The following is a 21,286-nucleotide window of genomic DNA, read 5'->3' as shown; positions in this document are numbered from 1 at the left end:
AAACTTTAAATCAAAGCATTTCGTTTTTTCATATAAAATAAACACGTTTTTATGCAGTTTAGAAGTTTTGGGTCTTTTTTTTTGCTCCTGCGCTGCTGAAATCAGGGCGTCCCTTATTTCTATTTGTGAAAGGTGGAAACCCTAAGTTACACCTTTACCATGTTCAACACGTGGCTGCGGCTCAACACTTGCAAAATTGTTAGACTCACAAAATAAACTTTAAAGGTTTCAAACAAAAACTTATTTATATATATTATACCTGGGCCTGAAACTGACCTGCAGACCAGAGGAAGATCCCGCTCTGGTCCTGATGCTGGACTCCTGGTCCTGGTCCTGGTCCTGGTCCTGGTCCTGGTCCTGGTCCTGGTCTTTCTCCTTCTCCATTCTTCCAAAATGTTCCAATCTTCAATGTAACGGGAGTTTCTCCGGTCTGAACCAGAGCAGTGGATAAAACAGAGGCGACGCTTCCATAGGACTCCGTTGGAAATCATGGCGGCAGCACTTCCGGGTTATGGAGCCTTTATTTAAAAAACTTTATTAGCAAATGTTGCTCTACAAACCATAGACATATAAACTAGGACGCCCCGTGGAGCTGCTGCGATACATAGATATAAATATATAAAGATATAGATATAAAGACCACCATGTATCGTTAAAAGCTGCTGTTTGACCCGCTCAGGTTTGATATTCCGGGGCTCGAACCCCCGACACACCGAGGATCATGGCGTCCACCGCGGCAGGGAAGCAGCGGATCCCCGAGGTGGCGAAGGTACGAAACCCGGAGCTTAGGGAAGCTAAGCTAAGCTAAGCTAAGCTAAGCTAAGCTAAGCAGGGTTTGGACAGGGCACGGGTTTTAGTCATGAAGTCTTAGCGTTTTCAACTGTTTCTGTGTCAAACTGGGGCTGGTGTCGGGCTCACATTCATATGAATTAGTGGAATCAGTTCTTATTGATGGATTCATTCAGTTTAATTAGTTTAATCCACACTAGGGTTTCCACCTTTCACAAATAGAAATAAGGGACGCCCTGATTTCAGCAGCGCAGGAGCAAAAAAAAAAGCCCCAGAACTTCTAAACTGCATAAAAATGTGTTTATTTTATATGAAAAAACTAAATGCTTTGATTTAAAGTTTAAAGTGCTTTAATAGCGTTGAACTTTCATGACTGTAGAGACAGAAAAACCATATAGTAACTGAAATATCATCCTATGTATGTATGTATGTATGTATGTATGTATGTATGTATGTCCACATCAGCCCAGATGTAGAATATACAGGTGGAGAACATGGTGTAAAAGTTAATTTATTTCAATAATTCAACTAGAATATGGTGTAAAAGTTAATTTATTTCAATAATTCAACTAGAATATGGTGTAAAAGTTAATTTATTTCAATAATTCAACTAGAATATGGTGTAAAAGTTAATTTATTTCAATAATTGAACTAGAATATGGTGTAAAAGTTCATTTATTTCAATAACTCAAATAGAATATGGTGTAAAAGTTCATTTATTTCAATCATTCAACTAGACTATAGTGTAAAAGTTAATTCATTTCAATAATTGAACTAGAATTGTGTAAAAGTTAATTAATTTCAATAATTCAACTAGAATATGGTGTAAAAGTTAATTTATTTCAATAATTCAACTTAAAAGGTGAAACTAATATATTACCTAGTCTTATTACATGCAAAGCAAGATATGTTAAACCTTTTATTTGTTATAATTTTGATGATGGAATTGTCTATTGATTTCATAAAATATTCTCTAATTTATTTTTTATTTGGGGTTTTCATAAACTGTGAGCCATAATCACCAAAATGACAACAAATAAAGGCTTAAATTATCTCACTTTGAATGTAGTGGGGGAATAATATATTTGTTTCACCTTTAATTAAATTTACTACGAATGACGTTTTGCAATATATTCAAATGTTCCAACCTTCATCTGTATATTATGACATCAATAAATAAGAGCATAATAAATGTCCGTATTGGTTCAATACGGAACGCAACTTTTAATTCCCAACCCCGACCTGGAGGTGAAGCCCGAGTCCTCCCCGCTGTCTGGCACACACATTAATAATAATAATAATAATAATAATAATAATAATAATAATAATAATAACATATAAAGATCTGGCACAGACGCAGCAGGCCCTGTTGTCCCGCCACAAAGATTTTGCTGGCCTTAATGTTTCCTGTGTTTTATTTTGTTCATTATTGTTAAATTTAGTGTTGATGTGTGTGTGACAGACGGGGCGTTAATGAAAATACGGGACAAATCACGTTCCGTATTAGTTCAATACAACACTTGTTTTTGCTAGATTACTTGGCACTACTGCTTTTTTTAACTCAGGGTGACGGCATGAAACACAAGATCCTGATTGTCCTTTCAATTCTTTGGATTCTGAAAAGACACAGGGAGCATAAAAGTGGGTGGAGAAAGATTTCAGGGTGTTTGTGGTGTTTCAGGTGAAGAACAAAGCTCCTGCAGAGATATTTCAGGGTGTTTGTGGTGTTTCAGGTGAAGAACAAAGCTCCTGCAGAGATATTTCAGGGTGTTTGTGGTGTTTCAGGTGAAGAACAAAGCTCCTGCAGAGATATTTCAGGGAGTTTGTGGTGTTTCAGGTGAAGAACAAAGCTCCTGCAGAGATATTTCAGGGTGTTTGTGGTGTTTCAGGTGAAGAACGAAGCTCCTGCCGAGGTGCAGATCACCGCCGAGCAGCTGCTGAGAGAAGCCAAGGAGAGGGAGCTGGAACTTCTGCCGCCCAAGCAGGAGATTACCGTCAAGGAGGAGCTCAACGACTCCAAGCTGAGGAAGAGGAAGGTAAACCTGCTTCCAGGCTCCGTTATCTTGAAACAAACACCACAGTTTAGTGTCTTGACTTCACGCTGAGCTGCTTTCTTGAAGGCCTTTGAGGACCAACATCAGGAAGAATCCAACCGTCATCAGTTAGGGCTCAGTTCTACTTGCAGTTCAGAACGCGTACGCGTCGTTGTCGTCACGCGTATCCTGCGTTCATTTGGCGCGTGGACGTGCACGTTCTCAAAAAGACAGTGAACGCGTACGCGACCTGCAGTTCTGGCTGTGGCCGCGAGTGGCGCTGTTCCCGGTCTGATACCAGCTGGACACAAGTGACGACGGAGGTCGCTGGCGCCGTTTCCTTTGCCCAGATTCTGCTGCTCTCTGCTGGAGAAAGGTCCCCATGCAGGTTAACTTGCCCAAACTTTCTATCTGAAAACATATTCTCATCTTGATGTTTCCTGCTAATTCATACACAATCTTCACTTTAATCCTTAACTTAGTTTGACAACAGAATGTTTTTTATTTTTTTATTGAAACATAGATACAAACAAACAAGGCACATATCAGAATTACAAACTTTTGCCTTGGGTTGAGCAACATCAGTATTACAAAATATACACTGAGAATCTAATTATTGTACAACATAAAATAAAAATTAAATAAAAAAATAAATAAATATAAAAAATAACTCACAAGGGCAATCTCATATTAAATCATATCTTTCAAGTAAAGAAAACAGTTTAAGGGCTTTCTTTTCTTTAACAAGACTCAAGGACTTACTCAAGAGCTCTAGCTCATTTCTCCACTGGGTCAAACACGGTTTGATCTTAAAAAAATCTACATTTGTGAATGAAGAACTTTCCCAATAACACCAAATTATTAAGGACAAAGTCCAAATTCCTGTCTTCAACAAAAACACCATATATATATATTTATATATTTATATATATATATATATATATACATACATACATACTGTGTATATATATAAATGTCTGTATAATAATATAGCAAAATGTTTCTAATGACTTTGTTAGTATATTTAAAGTCACAAAAATCTAAACCTTTAATGCAGAGCTGTCTCAGTTCAGGAGAGACCTGAGAGTGACGAATGTCTTCTTTAACCATCGACCTCAGAGAAACTGCTATGGCTTTTATAACTATAATTAGGGCTGCAACAACGAATCCATAAAATCAATAAAAACGATTATTAAAAGCGTTGGCAACGAATTCCATTATCGATTTGTTGTGTCACGCGATTATTGCGTCACTCACTAAGTCGCGGAGCGGAAGTAGAGGAGCTTGTGCTTTACAGCTCAAAGCAGGTATTTACCCGGACTACATTTAATGCAGCACAGCGCGCTGACGCCGCGCACGTAAAGGAAGAAGAAAGAGGGCCCGGATTTGTTTGGTTTTAGTAACATGCCATGCTCATGCAGGAGACACATGTAGCTCAGTGTCTAACTTTTATTTTTAATCCACGTTATATTCTTCTGGTCCGTTCTTCTATATGTTCCTCCTCTAACCCGGTACATACATAGGTTCCTCTAAACATCTGTCCCTTGCCTCTACAGTTTTAACTGTTTAAAAGAAAATGTGCTCCAATACAGCAGGTCTCATCATTTTATTTTGAACACTGCCAAAAATTCTAACTTAAAACTTAACTAGAACTTAAAATTTGTTGGACACAAATGAAAGTTCAATTGAAACACGTGGGAAAAACACCTAACCTTTTAGGTTATGTGTGTTATCAGGTGTAATGGCATTTTTAGGTTAGAAATAAGAAAACTTCTTGGTAAGATCTTTAGTTTTTTAGTGAAGGCAGTGAGAGAACAAATTGTAATGTTCAAACAAATCCTGTTTCTGATTTGTAGGGGTGTAACGATATACTAATCTCACGATACGGTACGATACACGATATTGAGGTCACGATAACGATACGATACGTGGTGTGCGTGCGCGTGCTCGTTCCCCCGCTCGTGCGGACTCGTGGGAGTGTGTTATGTGTTCGAGTGCTTGTCTGTATTCTGTGTCCCCTTCATTAGCTTGGGCTGGGGTGTGACCTGGAGGCGAGAGGGCGCAGGTGCGTCAGTTCTAATATAACCAGTATGTGAGAAAGTGAGCAACCCCTCCCCTTCTCACCTGACTTGTTTTTAATGTGTGTGGCAGAGTGGAGGATTGGGCGTGGTCTGCGGGGGAGCAGCACACAGGTGTGCCTGGTTCTGCTAATTGGAGCCCACCTGTGTCCAATCAACCTCTCCACCCTGCCTGGGTATATTTAAACAGCAGCTGCATACCGGAAGAGGAGGCTGCTGAAGGAAGCTTGTTGTGAGGCTATGCCCCTTTGTGCCATTCTTGTTAGAATATTGTTTTTGCCTTCGCTTGTATGTTTTTGTGCTTTTTGGCACACAATAAAAAGCCTTATTTTTTGGCATTCTACGCTCTGCAAGGTTTTTTTTACACCTCATCACCCAGCTCCAGTTTTGCCTTGTCCCCTTGTACGTGGGGAGGCCGCTCTGGTTCCTCACATTTGGTGTCAGGAGTGGGATCTTTGGCGCCACCTGAAAACTGGAGAGAAGAGGTGGGAAGCGACGCCGTGGGTTTGGCGGAGTCTGGGAGACCCGGTGACCAGCAGGAGTCTGGGAGACCCGGTGACCAGCAGGAGTCTGGGAGACCCGGTGACCAGCAGGAGTCTGGGAGACCCGGTGACCAGCAGGAGTCTGGGAGACCCGGTGACCAGCAGGAGTCTGGGAGACCCGGTGACCAGCAGGAGTCTGGGAGACCCGGTGACCAGCAGGAGTCTGGGAGACCCGGTGACCAGCAGGAGTCTGGGAGACCCGGTGACCAGGAGGAGTCTGGGAGACCCGGTGACCAGGAGGAGTCTGGGAGACCCGGTGACCAGGAGGAGGTCTGTAACCGGCAGGATGCGTCCTCGGATACCGGGAGGAAGCGTCCTCGGATACCGGGAGGAAGCGTCCTCGGATACCGGGAGGAAGCGTCCTCGGCAACCGGGAGGAAGCGTCCTCGGCAACCGGGAGGAAGCGTCCTCGGCAACCGGGAGGAAGCGTCCTCGGCAACCGGGAGGAAGCGTCCGGCAACCGGAGGAAATGGCCGTTTTTTCTGTCTCGCAACGGGGTTGGCGAGACTCCAGAGGGGGAGGGAAGTGTGAGAAAGTGAGCAACCCCTCCCCTTCTCACCTGACTTGTTTTTAATGTGTGTGGCAGAGTGGAGGATTGGGCGTGGTCTGCGGGGGAGCAGCACACAGGTGTGCCTGGTTCTGCTAATTGGAGCCCACCTGTGTCCAATCAACCTCTCCACCCTGCCTGGGTATATTTAAACAGCAGCTGCATACCGGAAGAGGAGGCTGCTGAAGGAAGCTTGTTGTGAGGCTATGCCCCTTTGTGCCATTCTTGTTAGAATATTGTTTTTGCCTTCGCTTGTATGTTTTTGTGCTTTTTGGCACACAATAAAAAGCCTTATTTTTTGGCATTCTACGCTCTGCAAGGTTTTTTTTACACCTCATCACCCAGCTCCAGTTTTGCCTTGTCCCCTTGTACGTGGGGAGGCCGCTCTGGTTCCTCACACAGTACCAGGATGCGACCCTGAATGTACCAACCGTTATTGCACACGGGGGGGTACTGTCGCCTTACTTTAATGAGGATCTAAATGTGTGTGTGTGTGTGTGTGTGTGTGTGTGTGTGTGTGTGTGTGTGTGTGTGTGTGTGTGTGTGTGTGTGTGTGTGTGTGTGTGTTTTTTTTTTTTTTTTTTTTTCTTCTTCTTTCTTCTACCTTTTCTGCAAAATACTGCTATTGACCTTTTCTATTGTACAGATATACCTTAATGATAATATATGATAATAAAGAAATCATTATTCTGACAGTCCTAAGGCTAATTTATGGTGGGGGGGGAGGAAAGATAAAATATAATAATATCAATAAAAAAAGTAATAATAGTGATAATAATGGTATGTCTTCTCTTTGAATTCCTTGCGCTCTCTCCGCTCCTGTTGCTTTCCATAATTGACGATCTAATATATGTTTAGATGTTTCTATTGGTTCTTTTTCCCTCAGCTCAACCTATCCCTGGGTAAATGTGTGCATGTATGTGTGTAAGCATGGGTGTACGTAGGTTTGTGTGGGTGTACGTGAGTCTTCGTGCCTACGCACATCTGTCTGTGACTTGTTTTTATAGTTATTGTTGCTCATCTATTCCTTTCTGTATTGCATTTTTTTCTCTTTCTAATTGTATATATCTCCCTCTTTAGTATTTTTCATTTCCGTCTTGCCCTACCTCTATTCCCTTCATTATATGTATCCCCTTTTATTCCAGTTGTTTTTTACTTACGAGATTGGCTTTAAGTGCATTTATATGTAGAATAGTACATTCACAACCTTCGTTTTAGCTTCATTTGTACCTTTATCTTTTCAACCACTTCCTGCTCTGTGGGATCATCCATAGCTGTTTGTTCTAACACTTGGGTTTCGTGAAACCCGTCGAACTTGTGTTCGTTTAGCTGCTAGCTTTGTCCTGCGTCCTGGGACTAGGTCCCGGTGACTCCTTGGTTCCAGATGCCTTTCGTTTCTGGCATTTGTTTTCTTTTCGTTATGGCTTTGAGTGTTCTTTCCCCCATATTTCGAGGGGTTCATTTTGAAATATTTTCGGCAACAGCAACTTCATGCCTTACTTTATTGTTTTTTATGAAGATTTCTCTAATTTCAATACGCGAATACTTCTTCAACAACTCAGCTGTATTATCACTACTACAACTATGCTACTGTATCCATTACTATATCTTAGCCTGCCCTATGTTTGCTAATAATGTTTTGGTGCTTCTCTTCTCTCCAACCACAGTCATTTATATCATCAAACCTCCAATACTAGTATTATACCCAAACGCAGTCCTTCCCGTGTGTGCCTCACTTGCATCCCGCTCCCCTCTACAGAGGCTCCCAACGATATCAATATTGAATATGGGAAAAAATGCCTTAGATATCCAACCTAACATGACCAATAGATGGGTTCGCTGAGGGTTTTGAGCTACAACGTCAAGGGTTTACATAACCCAGTGAAAAGGAAGAAAATCCTTAACCAGTTAAAGCAATATAAATGTCAGGTAGCACTCTTACAGGAAACACACTTATCAGATATTGAACATGAAAAATTTAAAAAATCATGGGCTTACAGTGTTTTTCTCATCTCATAAAACTGGAAAGAAAAGAGGAGTTAGCAATTCCTATACATAGACTGGTCAACTTTAAACTAGATTCACTTCATAAGGATTCAGAGGGAAGGTATATTTTAATAAATGGCTCCATTGATGGCACACAAATTTCACTTGTATACGCCCCCAATGAAGACGATCCTGAATTTATTAAGACAATTTTTGATATAACATTGCAATATAGCTCTGGCGTACTTTTGAAAGGGGGTGATTATAATTGTGTGATGTCACAATTTAGGGATAAACAACCCAAAACCCCTCCCTCTAGAATGAACAAAATGTTAAAGCATCTGTCTACAGAGACAGGGATAACAGACGTTTGGAGAAGTAAATATCCTGGCGCTAAAGACTTTACTTTTCTTTCTAATAACCATCTGTCCTATTCTCGATTAGATTATTTATTCACCCCTAAAGCTGAAATGCATAGGATAATGGACACAACCATATACCCGATCACTATTTCAGACCACGCACCAATTTCAGTAGATTGGGATATAGGACACAGATTCACAACCAAACAATGGAGGCTAAACGCTTCCCTCCTGAATGACAAGGATTTTGTTACGTTTGTGAATTCTGAGTTAAAAAAATACCTTGAAATAAACACATCACCTGAAACATCACCTCTTATACTATGGGATTGTGCTAAAGCGTACATGAGGGGCTGTATTATTTCATATGCCAGTGCGAGAAAGAAGAAGGGAGAAGCAAAGCGCCAGGAACTAGAGGGAAAAATAAGAGGTTTGGAAAGACAGCATAAAAGCACACCCAATTTGGATGTATTAAATACTCTTAAACAAGCAAGAAGAGACCTCAACAACCACCCCTCTGAAAAGATTGAGGGCAACCTGAGGTTCACTAACCAAAAATACTACGAGTCTGGAAACAGAGCCAGTAGATTATTGGCCCTGAGGCTGAGAAAACAACAATCTTCTAATATAGTACAAAAACTAAAATCAGGTGAGTCGACATTAACAAAACCAGACGAGATTTCAAACTCATTTGCAGAATTTTATAAAACTTTGTATAAAAACACAGATACGTGCAGAGACAACGACGAACTAAAACGTTTCCTGGAAAACATCAAATTGCCAGAGTTATCAGAAGACTCTGCGATAGAGTTAGATCGCCCAATTACGGCAGAGGAACTGCTGCAAGTAATCGCCATACTGAAAAATAATAAAAGCCCGGGCCCGGACGGATTCATTAATGAGTTTTATAAGACTTTCAAGGACATTGTTTCTCCCCTACTACTTAATGCCTATCATCACGCATTACAATGTGGCAGCATGGCCCCTTCTTGGAGAGAAGCAACAATAGTAGTGATACACAAAGAGGGTAAGGACCCGACTAAATGCCAGTGATATAGACCCATTTCCCTCTTGAATACAGATATGCGTATGTTGACAGCCATCCTAGCTAAACGGGTAAACGTCATCATTAGTATTATCCACCCTGATCAGACAGGCTTCATTACGGGGAGATATTATGGGGACAACATCCGCAGACTACTAAACAAAATGACCCACCCGTCGGTGAGGAGACAGGAAGTGATGTTGCTATCTCTCGATGCACAGAAAGCATTTGACCGCGTTTCTTGGCAATATTTGGTACAAACTCTGGAGAAATTTAAATTTGGCCCCAATTTCATAAAATGGGTACAAACGTTATATAATGGTCCGCAGGCGGCGGTTAAGGCCAATGGCTTTCTTTCTGACAGATTTACTTTAGAACGGGGCTGCAGACAAGGATGCTCGCTATCGCCACTACTGTTTGCAATCAGCATTGAGCCGCTTGCACATTTGATCAGGGATGACATCAATATAAAGGGTATTACAATCGATGGTGAACAACACAAACTTTCTGTATATGCCGATGAAGTGTTACTATATTTGCGAGAACCGGCAAAGACAATCCCATATCTAAAATCTGTTATTTCTAGTTACGGGTATTTTTCGGGCTATAAAATAAACGTGGACAAAACGATGGCGTTAGACATCAGTAGCAAAATCCCACAGACAGTTAAGACTGTGAATTTAGATGGCCTGATAATGGCATCAAATATCTTGGGATTTTTATTCCTCTATCCCTGGACAAATTGTATTCATTTCTTGTAGTTGGTCTCATATAAACTATTAGTGATGACTTACACCGGTGGTCAGCACTCCCTCTTTCTCTCCTGAGTCGAATAGAGAGTATACATATGAATGTCCTACCTGGGCTGCTGTATCCGTTTCAGATGCTCCCAGTGGACATTCCTAAAATGGTATTTGATAAACTGGACAGACTTATCTCTACATTCATATGGCAGGGGAAAAGACCGAGGGTAAGGCTAAAAACTCTACAGCGCTCTAAGGAAGGGGGGCTTAAACTCCCAAACCTCAGGCACTATTTTTGGGCGGCACAGCTGAAACCACTAAAGGCCCTTTTGCACTAGTCTCGCTTCACCTCGGTTCTACCCGCCACGGCCCCGTTTTGCGCATTTGCACTAGGGCTGAGACGGGTAGAGCCGCTCCAAGCCGATACATTTTTCTGTAACCATTCTAGCGAGGTTCTATCACGGCTGAGCCGGGACTATTTGTGACGTCACCACCCTCCTCGCCACCGATTGGTCGGGGGGCGGGGCTGTCATTAAACTACAGGCCCCTGATTGGTCGGGGGGCGGGGCCGTCAAACGTTTGAATCAGGAAGCGGGAGTCAGCGCGATGCGACTCGCGGCAATTTTATTATAAAGCGCAAAACGTCTGTTTGGTGATCCAACTCTGAGGTGCAGATGTTCATAAACCTGGTGGCTGTCGAGAGAATCAAAAAAGGGATGTAGACGGCCTGTTTTTTTCTCAGCCGCTCGCGGCTCCAGCTGATTTCTCATCTGCGCCGACACAAACAAAGGTGTTGCGCAATCGAGTACGTCACAGCAGATTCACCCCACCCCCCCCCCCACTTCTCATCTGGCTGTGGAAAAACAAACGGGGACAAAACGGGTGGAGCCGCGACGAGCCGCGACGAGCCGCTCCGAGCCGGGCTAAGGCGGTACTAGTGGAAAAGTGCCATAACAGTTTGGCTACATGACATTGAGAGTACCAGGTGGTTAAATATTGAAAAAAGCCTTTGCTCCCCACCCCTACATGTTATGCCCTTTTTAGATACTCCACTGATAGAAGTCCAAATGAGTGATTGGACTAGAGTCACTCTGAAAATTTGGAGAATGATAAGAACTACTTTTGGGTTACCTAAACAAATCTCATCATTGACGCACATAGCATACATGAAAGAGTTCATACCATCTCGCTTGGATTCAGGGTTTAGGAAATTGACGGATTACGGTTTAACCAGTATACACCATTTGGTTGGGAAAGATGGACTTAAATCATTCGAGCAACTGCAGATGGAATACGGGCTCCCAAAAACAAATTTTTACAGATATCTGCAGCTGAGAGATTTTCTAACAAAACATAAAGATTGGAAGAGAGCCATGAAACCTACTCCCATTGAAGAGATGCTGCTAAAATTCAAATTTGGGGAGGGCAAGGTAATCAAAGAATTTTACCAAGTCTTCTTGGATCTAAGCCCAGGTGTGTGTGTGTGTGTGTGTGTGTGTGTGTGTGTGTGTGTGTGTGTGTGTGTGTGTGTGTGTGTGTGTGTGTGTGTGTGTGTGTGTGTGTGTGTGTGAAAAATGGTAGGCTGAGTTAGGCATAGAAGTAACATCGGACTCGTGGTTGGATATTTGTAGTGGCGCACACCTGGTAACCAACTCCAATACCTGGAGGGAATTTAAGTAGAAAGTAATATCCAGATTCTTTAGGGCACCTCAAATAGTGGCCAAAATGGGTCACAATTGTTCAAATGTATGTTAGAGAGAATGTGGGGCACACATCGGGAACCACTCTCATATATTCTGGACCTGTACCAAATTAAAACCCTTCTGGGTGGAGGTATCTGAAGCATTGAAACGAGTTTTCGATCAGCCTGTCACAGTGGTGATGCTGCTGGGAGCTATACCGGAGGGTTTGGGGAGCAGAGCCAAAACGTATCTATTGCATATATTACTTACAGCGGCTATAAAATGCATTACTATAAATTAAAACCATGGGGTGGAGAAGGTAAGGGACATCTACCGAATGGAGCGAATTACTTATTCTTTGAGACTGCAATTGGATATATTTTGTAAGAGATGGAGCCCTGCAAATACCCCTATTAATGGAGCGGTAGACTCAAACCATTATAATTCGGTAATTCCTAGATTTGCTGTCCTACACTTCCCACCAGACCCCCTGGCGGGTTCGGGTTTGCCTTGTCCCTTAATGTAGTTTCTGTCGATGTCCTGTTGTACGCAGGGACGGACTGGGACTAAAAAACGGCCCTGGACTTTGACTAGGCCCGGCCCAAAGCAATCGGCGCGTTGAAACTCATCAACAATAACGCCTGGCATGAGTGTCACAATACTTAATTGTGGCTCATGATACTATACCATCCAAATTATAGCAATATCACTGATTTGACTAGATGTGTTAAGAGCATAGTATTCTAGTTTAACTTGAATACTCTCACATAGAAATTAAGGTCTCACTGCAGTCCCTCTGGTTGAACCAATACAAAACAGGTATCTGAAATACACAACACTGTATGAGTTATGATAAATCACAATGTAAAGAGGGTGTAAATATACAGTTTAACTTGAATACTCACATAGAAATGAAGGTTGAATGTTAACCTAAAAAAACAAACCAGCAATGCCATTTTTCTCAATGTTTAGGGATAAGGAGTTTCTTCAACGGGTCACTTTTTTATGCAACTCTGTCATTGTCTAGGGACATGAGGATGTCTTTCTCTGTTGTCATAAGCATGGTGTTCTTGTAACTGTGTGCTCCCCCCTCACAAAAGAAAAACAGAGAAACATATTTTCTCATGAAAAAATTTAATTGTCTGAAAGATGGTTCAAATGTTATTTCATTGCCCGAAAAATATGTTATTTTGTTACTTGGAAAATTTTAAATATGTTTTGTTGGTGAGAAAATATGTTTCTCCATCCATCCATCCATTGTCCACCGCATTATCCGAGTCCGGGTCGCGGGGGCAGCAGTCGGAGCCGGGATCCCCAGACTTCCCTCTCCCCAGACTCTTCCTCCAGCTCTTCCGGGGGGACTCCAAGGCGTTCCCAGGCCAGCCGAGTGACGTAGTCACTCCAGCGTGTCCTGGGTCTTCCTCTGGGCCTCCTCCCGGTGGGACATGCCCGGAACACCTCACGAGGGAGGCGTCCAGGGGGAATCCTATACAGGTGCCTGAGCCACCTCAGCTGGCTCCTCTCGATGTGGAGGAGCAGCGGCTCTACTCCGAGCTCCTCCCGGGTGACAGAGCTCCTCACCCTATCTCTAAGGGAGCGCCCCGCCACCCTGCGGAGGAAACTCATTTCAGCCGCTTGTATCCGGGATCCCGTTCTTTCGGTCATGACCCAGAGTTCATGACCATAGGTGAGGGTGGGAACGTAGATCGACCGGTAAATCGAGAGCTTTGCCTTTCGGCTCAGCTCCTTCTTTACCACGACGGACCGATACAATGACCGCATTACTGCGGCCGCCGCACCGATTCGCCTGTCGATCTCGCGCTCCGTTCTCCCCTCACTCGTGTACAAGACCCCAAGATACTTAAACTCCTCCACCTGAGGCAGGAACTCTCCCCCGACCTGGAGGGTGCAAGCCACCTTTTTCCGGTCGAGAACCATGGCCTCAGACTTAGAGGTGCTGATTCTCATCCCAGCTGCTTCACACTCGGCTGCAAACCACCCCAGTGCATGCTGAAGGTCCTGGCTCGAGGGAGCCAACAAGACCACATCATCTGCAAAAAGCAGAGATGAAATCAAGTGGCTCCCGAACCGTACCCCCTCCGGCACTTGGCTGCGCCTAGAAATACTGTCCATAAAAATAATGAACAGAACCGGTGACAAAGGGCAGCCCTGCCGGAGTCCAACACGCACCGGGAACAGGTCTGACTTACTGCCGGCAATGCGAACCAAGCTCCTGCTCTGGTCATACAGGGACCGTACAACCCTCAGCAGAGGGCCTCCGACCCCATACACTCGGAGCACCCCCCACAGGATGCCACGTGGGACACCGTCGAAAGCCTTCTCCAAGTCCACAAAACACATGTGGACTGGTTGGGCAAACTCCCATGCGCCCTCGAGCACCCTGCGGAGGGTGTAGAGCTGGTCCAGCGTTCCACGGCCAGGGCGAAAACCGCATTGTTCCTCTTGAATCCGAGGTTCGACTATCGGCCGAATTCTCCTCTCCAGCACCCTGGAATAGACTCCCCGGTAGTTGGAACACACCCTCCGGTCCCCCTTTTTGAAGAGAGGGACCACCACCTCGGTCTGCCAGTCCAGAGGCACTGTCCCCGACTGCCACGCGATGCTGCAGAGGCGTGTCAGCCACGACAGCCCCGCAACATCCAGAGACTTGAGGTACTCAGGGCGGATCTCATCCACCCCCGGTGCCTTGCCACTGAGGAGCTTCCGAACTACCTCAGTGACTTCAGCTTGGGTGATGAATGAATCAACCTCTGAATCCTCAGCCTCTGCTTCCTCGACGGAAGGCGTGTCAGTGGGATTGAGGAGATCCTCGAAGTATTACTTCCACCGCCCGACGATGTCCCCAGTCGAGGTCAACAGCTCCCCTGCTCCACTGTAAACAGTGTTGGCGGAGCACTGCTTCCCCCTCCTGAGGCGCCGGATGGTTTGCCAGAATTTCCACGAGGCTGACCGGTAGTCCTCCTCCATGGCCTCCCCGAACTTTTCCCAGACCCGAGTTTTTGCTTCCGCGACCGCCCGGGCTGCAGTCCGCTTGGCCTGCCGGTACCCGTCAGCTGCCTCGGGAGTCCGCCGAGCTAGCCAGGCTTGGTAGGACTCCTTCTTCAGCTTGACGGCATCCCTTACTTCCGGTGTCCACCACCGTGTTCGGGGATTGCCACCGCAACAGGCGCCTGAGACCTTACGGCCGCAGCTCCGGACGGCCGCGTCAACAATGGAAGTGGAGAACATGGTCCATTCGGACTCAATGTCTCCGGCCTCCCTCGGAATCCGGTCAAAGCTCTCCCGGAGAGAGTTGAAGACCTCCCTGACAGGGGAATCTGCCGGACGTTCCCAGCAGACCCTCACGATACGCTTGGGTCTTCCAGGTCTGACCAGCTTCCTCCCCTGCCAGCGGATCCAACTCACCACCAGGTGGTGATCAGTTGACAGCTCAGCCCCTCTCTTCACCCGAGTGTCCAAGACATACGGCCGGAGGTCAGATGACACAACTACAAAGTCGATCATTGACCTCCGGCCTAGGGTGTCCTGGTGCCACGTGCACTGATGGACACCCTTATGCTTGAACATGGTGTTCGTTATGGACGGACTGTGGCTAGCACAGAAGTCCAATAACAAAACACTAAGGGTGTAACGATACACTAATCTCACGATACGGTACGATACACGATATTGAGGTCACGATAACGATACGATACAATATTATAGCAGTATTTCTTAACAACCTTGAATGAGGAACATATGACTGGAAAAAATTGTCTTTTATTTGAAAGACACATAATACAAAACAATGCTGTGCGTTTGCCCTATTGTTTCAGTTTGTAATGCTTTATAACTGTTTAAGTTTTAAAGAGAAAGCCAGGCCAACCATTTTCCACAAACTGAACTAAAAGTAAATGTCAGGTTTGCATTATGCATCTTCAGTTTCATACAAGTACAAATATTTTGCCACAAACTGAATAGTTTCTCTCATGTATGATTTGACTTTTTTCTTTTCCAGAAATGTAACAACTAAAATTAAATAAATAAATAAAAGTAAATAAATAAATACATACAATTTTACATCATAAAAAAGATTGATTCATGCTCACCTTATAAGTGTAAGAGGAGATTTATTTTTGTTAAGGTTATTTTGGTAATTCAGGGTTCATTATTTTATAAATATATTCTTTATATTCTGTAAATCAGGGACTATAATTACACTAGTCAGTATATCAGTTGTTAGTATGTTTTAGATTGGGCGGAGTGATACAGCACTAGGTGTTGTGTTGATGTTCTGAAATCCTACGCTGTTGAGCGGACAGTGAAGTACACGCAAACTCACGCAGAAGTTGTCCCATGTTTATCCTACTCACGACCCCAAAAAGGTTTAATTTAATAAGGTAAGGCTTAACTCTACACCAGACTTAAATAAGTAAAGGTTCAGAGCTCAAAACAGGACCGCAAAACGGGACTACTTTTTTCTGAGCAGAGTAAGATTTTGGTCCGCGCGGCTGCGGCCGCGGTCGGATGCGCGTTTCTAGTCAACACAATAGATTAATATTAATAACCCAATATCGCGATACAGGTTTTCACCTCCACGACACGTATCGTGACGTTTTTGTATCGCGAAATTTCGTGGCACGATATATTGTTAAACCCCTACAAAACACCGCTCGGGTTCAGATCGGGGAGGCCGTTCCTCCCAATCACACCTCTCCAGGTAACACTGTCGCTGCCCACGTGAGCGTTGAAGTCCCCCAACAGAACGATGGAGTCCCCAGTTGGGGCACTTTCCAGCACCCCTCCCAGGGCCTCCAGGAAGGCCGGGTACTCTGCACTGCCGTTCGGCCCGTAGGCCGAAACGACAGTGAGAGACCTATCCCCGACCCGAAGGCGCAGGGAAGCGACCCTCTCGTTAAGCGGGGAGAACTCCAACACATGGCGGCTGAGCTGGGGAGCTATGAGCAAGCCCACACCAGCTCGCCGCCTCTCACCATGGGCAACTCCAGAGTGGAAGAGAGTCCAACCTCTCTCAAGGAGTTGGGTTCCAGAGCCCAGGCTGTGCGTGGAGGTGAGCCCGACTATCTCTAGTCGATACCTCTCAGCCTCCCGCACAAGCTCAGGCTCTTTCCCCCCCAGGGAGGTGACATTCCATGTCCCTAAAGCCAGAGTCGTCGTCCGGGGATTGGGTCGCCGGGGCCCCCGCCCACGGCTGCCACCCAAATCACACACGTCACCTTCCCCTTATGAACCCTCCCGCGGGTGGTGGGCCTACTTCCTTGCTGTTTTCTTCTTCATAAGGGGCTTTGAATATGTTTCTCTATTTTTCTTATTTTTGTGAGGGGGGATATATATTGTTTTTCGGCACTACCTTGTTCTCTATAGCTGATATAACATGAATTACCCCTATGTGGGATCAATAAAGTTCTTATTTTTGCCATCTGAGAAAATTAAATATATTATATTTGGTGCCTAACTGTTTCCAACAATCTTTTTCATGTGGGAAGTCAGGATGACATTCCCTTCATCCAAATGCACTTTTGTTCTTATTCTACCAAAGTCCATGTTGTGCACCTTTCCAAAAAGACACATGTTTACAGCACCAATAATTTCTGTATTAATTCAGATTTTTGATCGATTTCTTTTTATGTTTTGAAGATAATTTTAAAAATAAAACCGGGTTAAACTTTAGCCAAAATGAGGCCTAGTTTAATAGAAAAACACAGAAAAACTCCCACAGGGAACTCAGAACTTCTTCACAAATAATTTAAAAATCACAGAGAGGGAAAAAAAACACCAGTAAACTAACAAACAAAGCTCAGAGTTAACAAAACAAACCAGCAATGAACAACTCGCATCCCTGTTCTTTAACTTCTCCTCCTGATGAGCTGACGAGCTGCAGGTGGTTTAAGGATGATTTATGGTTCCGCATTAAATCGACGCAGAGCCTGCGGCGTAGGTTGCGCGGATTTGCGCGTCGCCACGTAACCTATGGCGTAGGCTCTGCATCGATTTAACGCGGAACCATAAATCAGGCTTCACAGCGCGACTCACTGTCCGCCGCGCAGCTCCTCGCCACGCCGACTCCGTGCTCATATATTTAATAAATTTGTAAAGCCCATATATTTATAAAGCCCCGCCTGGCCGAGCCCTAACACTGTGGCCGGCCGCCGGCCATCCTGGAGTACCGGCCGTTCTGTGATTCTCCAGATCACACAGATGGCAAGTCCGCCCCTGGCTGTACGTGTGTTTTTGTTTGTATTGTCCGACGCTGCCTTCATGCTGCTACTGTGGGTACTTATGTGTATGGAGATGTGTGTAGGGATGTACTGTATTTTATTTTTTTATGTATGGAACAGCTGAGTATGTGTGTATTTAAAAAAAAAAAAAAAAAAAAGGAAACAATTGTGATACGTGGCTATTGTATTCTATATGAAGTTGCCTAATAAAAACAAAGTTAAAAAAATACATTTGTGTATCTTGTCCTACGCACGTGTGAATTGTTCTGTGCATTTGTGAATTGGTCTGTGAATTTGTGAATCTTGTCCTGTGCATTTGTGGATCGGCGTGTGCATTTGTGAATTTTGTCCTGTGCATTTGTGAATCGGTCTGTGCATTGTGAATTATGAGACTGTTCTAGCTCCATACTTGAAACTGAAAAGGCTTTTGATAATGCAGCCAAGATAATGTCAGTCATCTTCTCTGTTACAGAATCATAAAGGAAGACCCAAAAGATACTGCTGTGATGATTGCGAGCAAGTCTTCACTACTTCATCAAACTTGAAGATCCATAAGAAAACTCACAATGCTGATAGACCACATAGCTGTGATCAGTATAGTGCGGCTTTTGCCCAGCGAGGTCATTTGACGCGTCACCAACGTATTCACACTGGGGAAAAGCCTTACAGATGCGATCAGTGTGGAGCGGCTTTTGCCCGGCAAGGTGATGTGACGAGTCACCGACGTATTCACACTGGAGACAAGCCCTACAGGTGCGATCAGTGTGGAGCGGCTTTTTCCCGGCAAGGTCATTTGACGAGTCACCAACGTATTCACACTGGAGACAAGCCTTACAGATGCGATCAGTGTGAGGCGGCATTTGCCCGGCAAGATCAATTGACGAGACATCAACGTATTCACACTGGATTCAAGCCTTACAGGTGTGATCAGTGTGGAGCGGCTTTTGCCCAGAAAACTGCCCTAACGAGTCACCAACGTATTCACACGGGAGACAAGCCTTACAGATGCGATCAGTGTGGAGCGGCTTTTGCCCAGAAAACTGCTCTAACTAGTCACCAACGTATTCACACGGGAGACAAGCCTTACAGATGCGATCAGTGTGAGGCGGCTTTTGCCCAGCAAGGTAGTCTAACGAGTCACAAACGTATTCACACTGGAGACAAGCCTTACAGATGCGATCAGTGTGGAGCGGCTTTTGCCCAGAAAACTGCCCTAACGAGTCACCAACGTATTCACACGGGAGACAAGCCTTACAGATGCGATCAGTGTGAGGCGGCTTTTGCCCAGCAAGGTCATTTGACGACTCACCAACGTATTCACACTGGAGACAAGCCTTACAGGTGTGATCAGTGTGGGGCGGCTTTTGCCCAGCAATGTGATGTAAAGCGACACCAACGTATTCACACTGGAGACAAGCCTTACAGGTGTGATCAGTGTGGGGCGGCTTTTGCCCAGCAAGGTGCGCTAACGAAACACCAACGTATTCACACTGGAGACAAGCCTTACAGATGCGATCAGTGTTGGGTGTTGTTGAATATGAGAAAAAGTGATGGTCGGCCTTTCTGTCCTGAGCACCAAGTAGAGGACTGGAGTGGTTTTCCAAGTCCAAATAATGTTATTGCAAAGTCATACATGTTTCTGCCCAGTTTTGAACAGGGCCCTTTCGCGTGTTAGGAGAACGTGATAACCACTACACTACGGACACTGCCATGCGCTGAAATCAGTGGGCCAAGAGACTCCGATTGCTAAAATGCCCACAGCAAGATGGATACTGCAGGTTTTCTCCTGCATGCTCTGAGAGGCTCATGCTGAGGGACATATTTTATCTCTTGCTTCTCTCTGAAATACGGAAACTGACATTCTTTGAAATCAGTGTGCAAAATTTTAAATTCCATGCAAATAATCTCTGGTTGCCACATTTTCCCGACAGCAGGATGGATGCTGCAGGTTTTCAACTGCCTGCTTTGAAAGACTCATGTTGCGGGACATACCGTGGGGCAAAACAGTATTTAGTCAGCCACCAATTGTGCAAGTTCTCCCACTTAAAAAGATGAGAGGCCTTCAACTATGAGACACAGAATGGGGGGAAAGTATCCAAGAAATCACATTGCAGGATTTTTACTGAATGAATTGATAAATTCCTGGGTAAAACAAGTATTTGGTCACCTACAAACATGCAAGATTTCTGCCTTTCAAAGACCGGTAACTTCTTCTTCAAGAGGCTCCTCTGTCCTCCACTAGTTACCTGAATTCATGGCAGCTGCTTTAACTGGTTATCAGTATTGATAACCAGTAACAAAAGTATTGAGATTAACTTTTGTTATTGATCAAATACTTATTTTAAACTATAAATTGCAAATACATTCTTTAAAAATCAGCCAATGTGATTTTCTGATTTTTTTTTTCATTTTGTCTCTCATGGTTGAGATATATCTGTGATGAAAATTACAGATATATCGGTAACCCTTTTTTTTACAGTACAGTAATAACCAGGTAATACCATGGTAATTACACTGTAATTACCTAGTAGTACCTTCTATTTACAAGGTAATTACATGGTAACTACCGGGTAATTTACCCAGTAAGTACTAGGTAATTATTACGTATTTTCTTGTACCATGTAATTATGTGTATTTACTATGTAATTACATGGTAAATACCTGGTTGTTTAAACTAAACATTACTAGGTAATTACAAAGACATTAGATGGGAACTATGAGGGAAATTACAGGTATTTACTAGGTTAATATTGGTAACTACCAGTCAATTTACCATGTAATTACTCTGAAATTACATGAATTATTTCTAAGTAAGTACCAGGTAATTACTAAGTATTTTTCTGCAAACTACCAGGAAATGATAACCTATATTTGAGGTAGTTACCAGCTAATTACACTTCAATGACCATGTAGTTACCTTGTATTTACTATACATTTCATGGATAACTACCAGGTATTTACCCATTCATTATTGATTTATGTGTTATCAATGGATTGGTGCATGTACCCCCGAGGGTGTAAATGTCTCTATTGACCTTGTAATTAACCTGATAGTTACCATGTTTTACCTGGAAATTGGCAGGTACTTACCTTGTAGTTACTTGCCCAGTATTTCTATTTCCTAAGTATTTACCCAATAAGTACAGACATTTTTACCTGACTTTTACTCAGTAATTAAAGTGAAACTGGACTGTAAAAGAAAGCGTGTGTTGTTTCCATAATATTACCTGGTAATTGTAG

General features: G+C 44.0%; 1 protein-coding gene across 1 annotated transcript; it reads left to right on the top strand.

Moving 5' to 3' along the window:
• The first annotated feature begins 721 nt into the window (after nucleotides 1-721).
• On the top strand, nucleotides 722-19,765 carry LOC133460954 (zinc finger protein 501-like). Its single transcript, XM_061741667.1, has 4 exons — nucleotides 722-769; nucleotides 2,679-2,825; nucleotides 18,519-19,506; nucleotides 19,722-19,765. The coding sequence occupies exons 1-4, from the start codon at nucleotides 722-724 to the stop codon at nucleotides 19,763-19,765; spliced, it is 1,227 nt and encodes a 408-aa protein (XP_061597651.1).
• Nucleotides 19,766-21,286: the final 1,521 nt, after the last annotated feature.

The sequence above is a fragment of the Cololabis saira genome, chromosome 15 (genome assembly GCF_033807715.1).
Source record: "Cololabis saira isolate AMF1-May2022 chromosome 15, fColSai1.1, whole genome shotgun sequence".
Lineage (NCBI taxonomy): Eukaryota > Metazoa > Chordata > Actinopteri > Beloniformes > Belonidae > Cololabis > Cololabis saira.
Note: the sequence above shows the minus strand (reverse complement) of the source record. Positions and strands in the feature narration are given on the sequence as shown.

Bases quoted from the DNA above. Each gene is read 5' to 3' on its own strand.
- LOC133460954 (XM_061741667.1), top strand. From the start codon at position 722: ATGGCGTCCACCGCGGCAGGGAAGCAGCGGATCCCCGAGGTGGCGAAG. The intron at 770-2,678 runs GTACGAAACCCG...GTGGTGTTTCAG, and splicing joins GGATCCCCGAGGTGGCGAAG to GTGAAGAACGAAGCTCCTGC. The intron at 19,507-19,721 runs GTGCGCTAACGA...TTCGCGTGTTAG, and splicing joins GGCGGCTTTTGCCCAGCAAG to GAGAACGTGATAACCACTAC.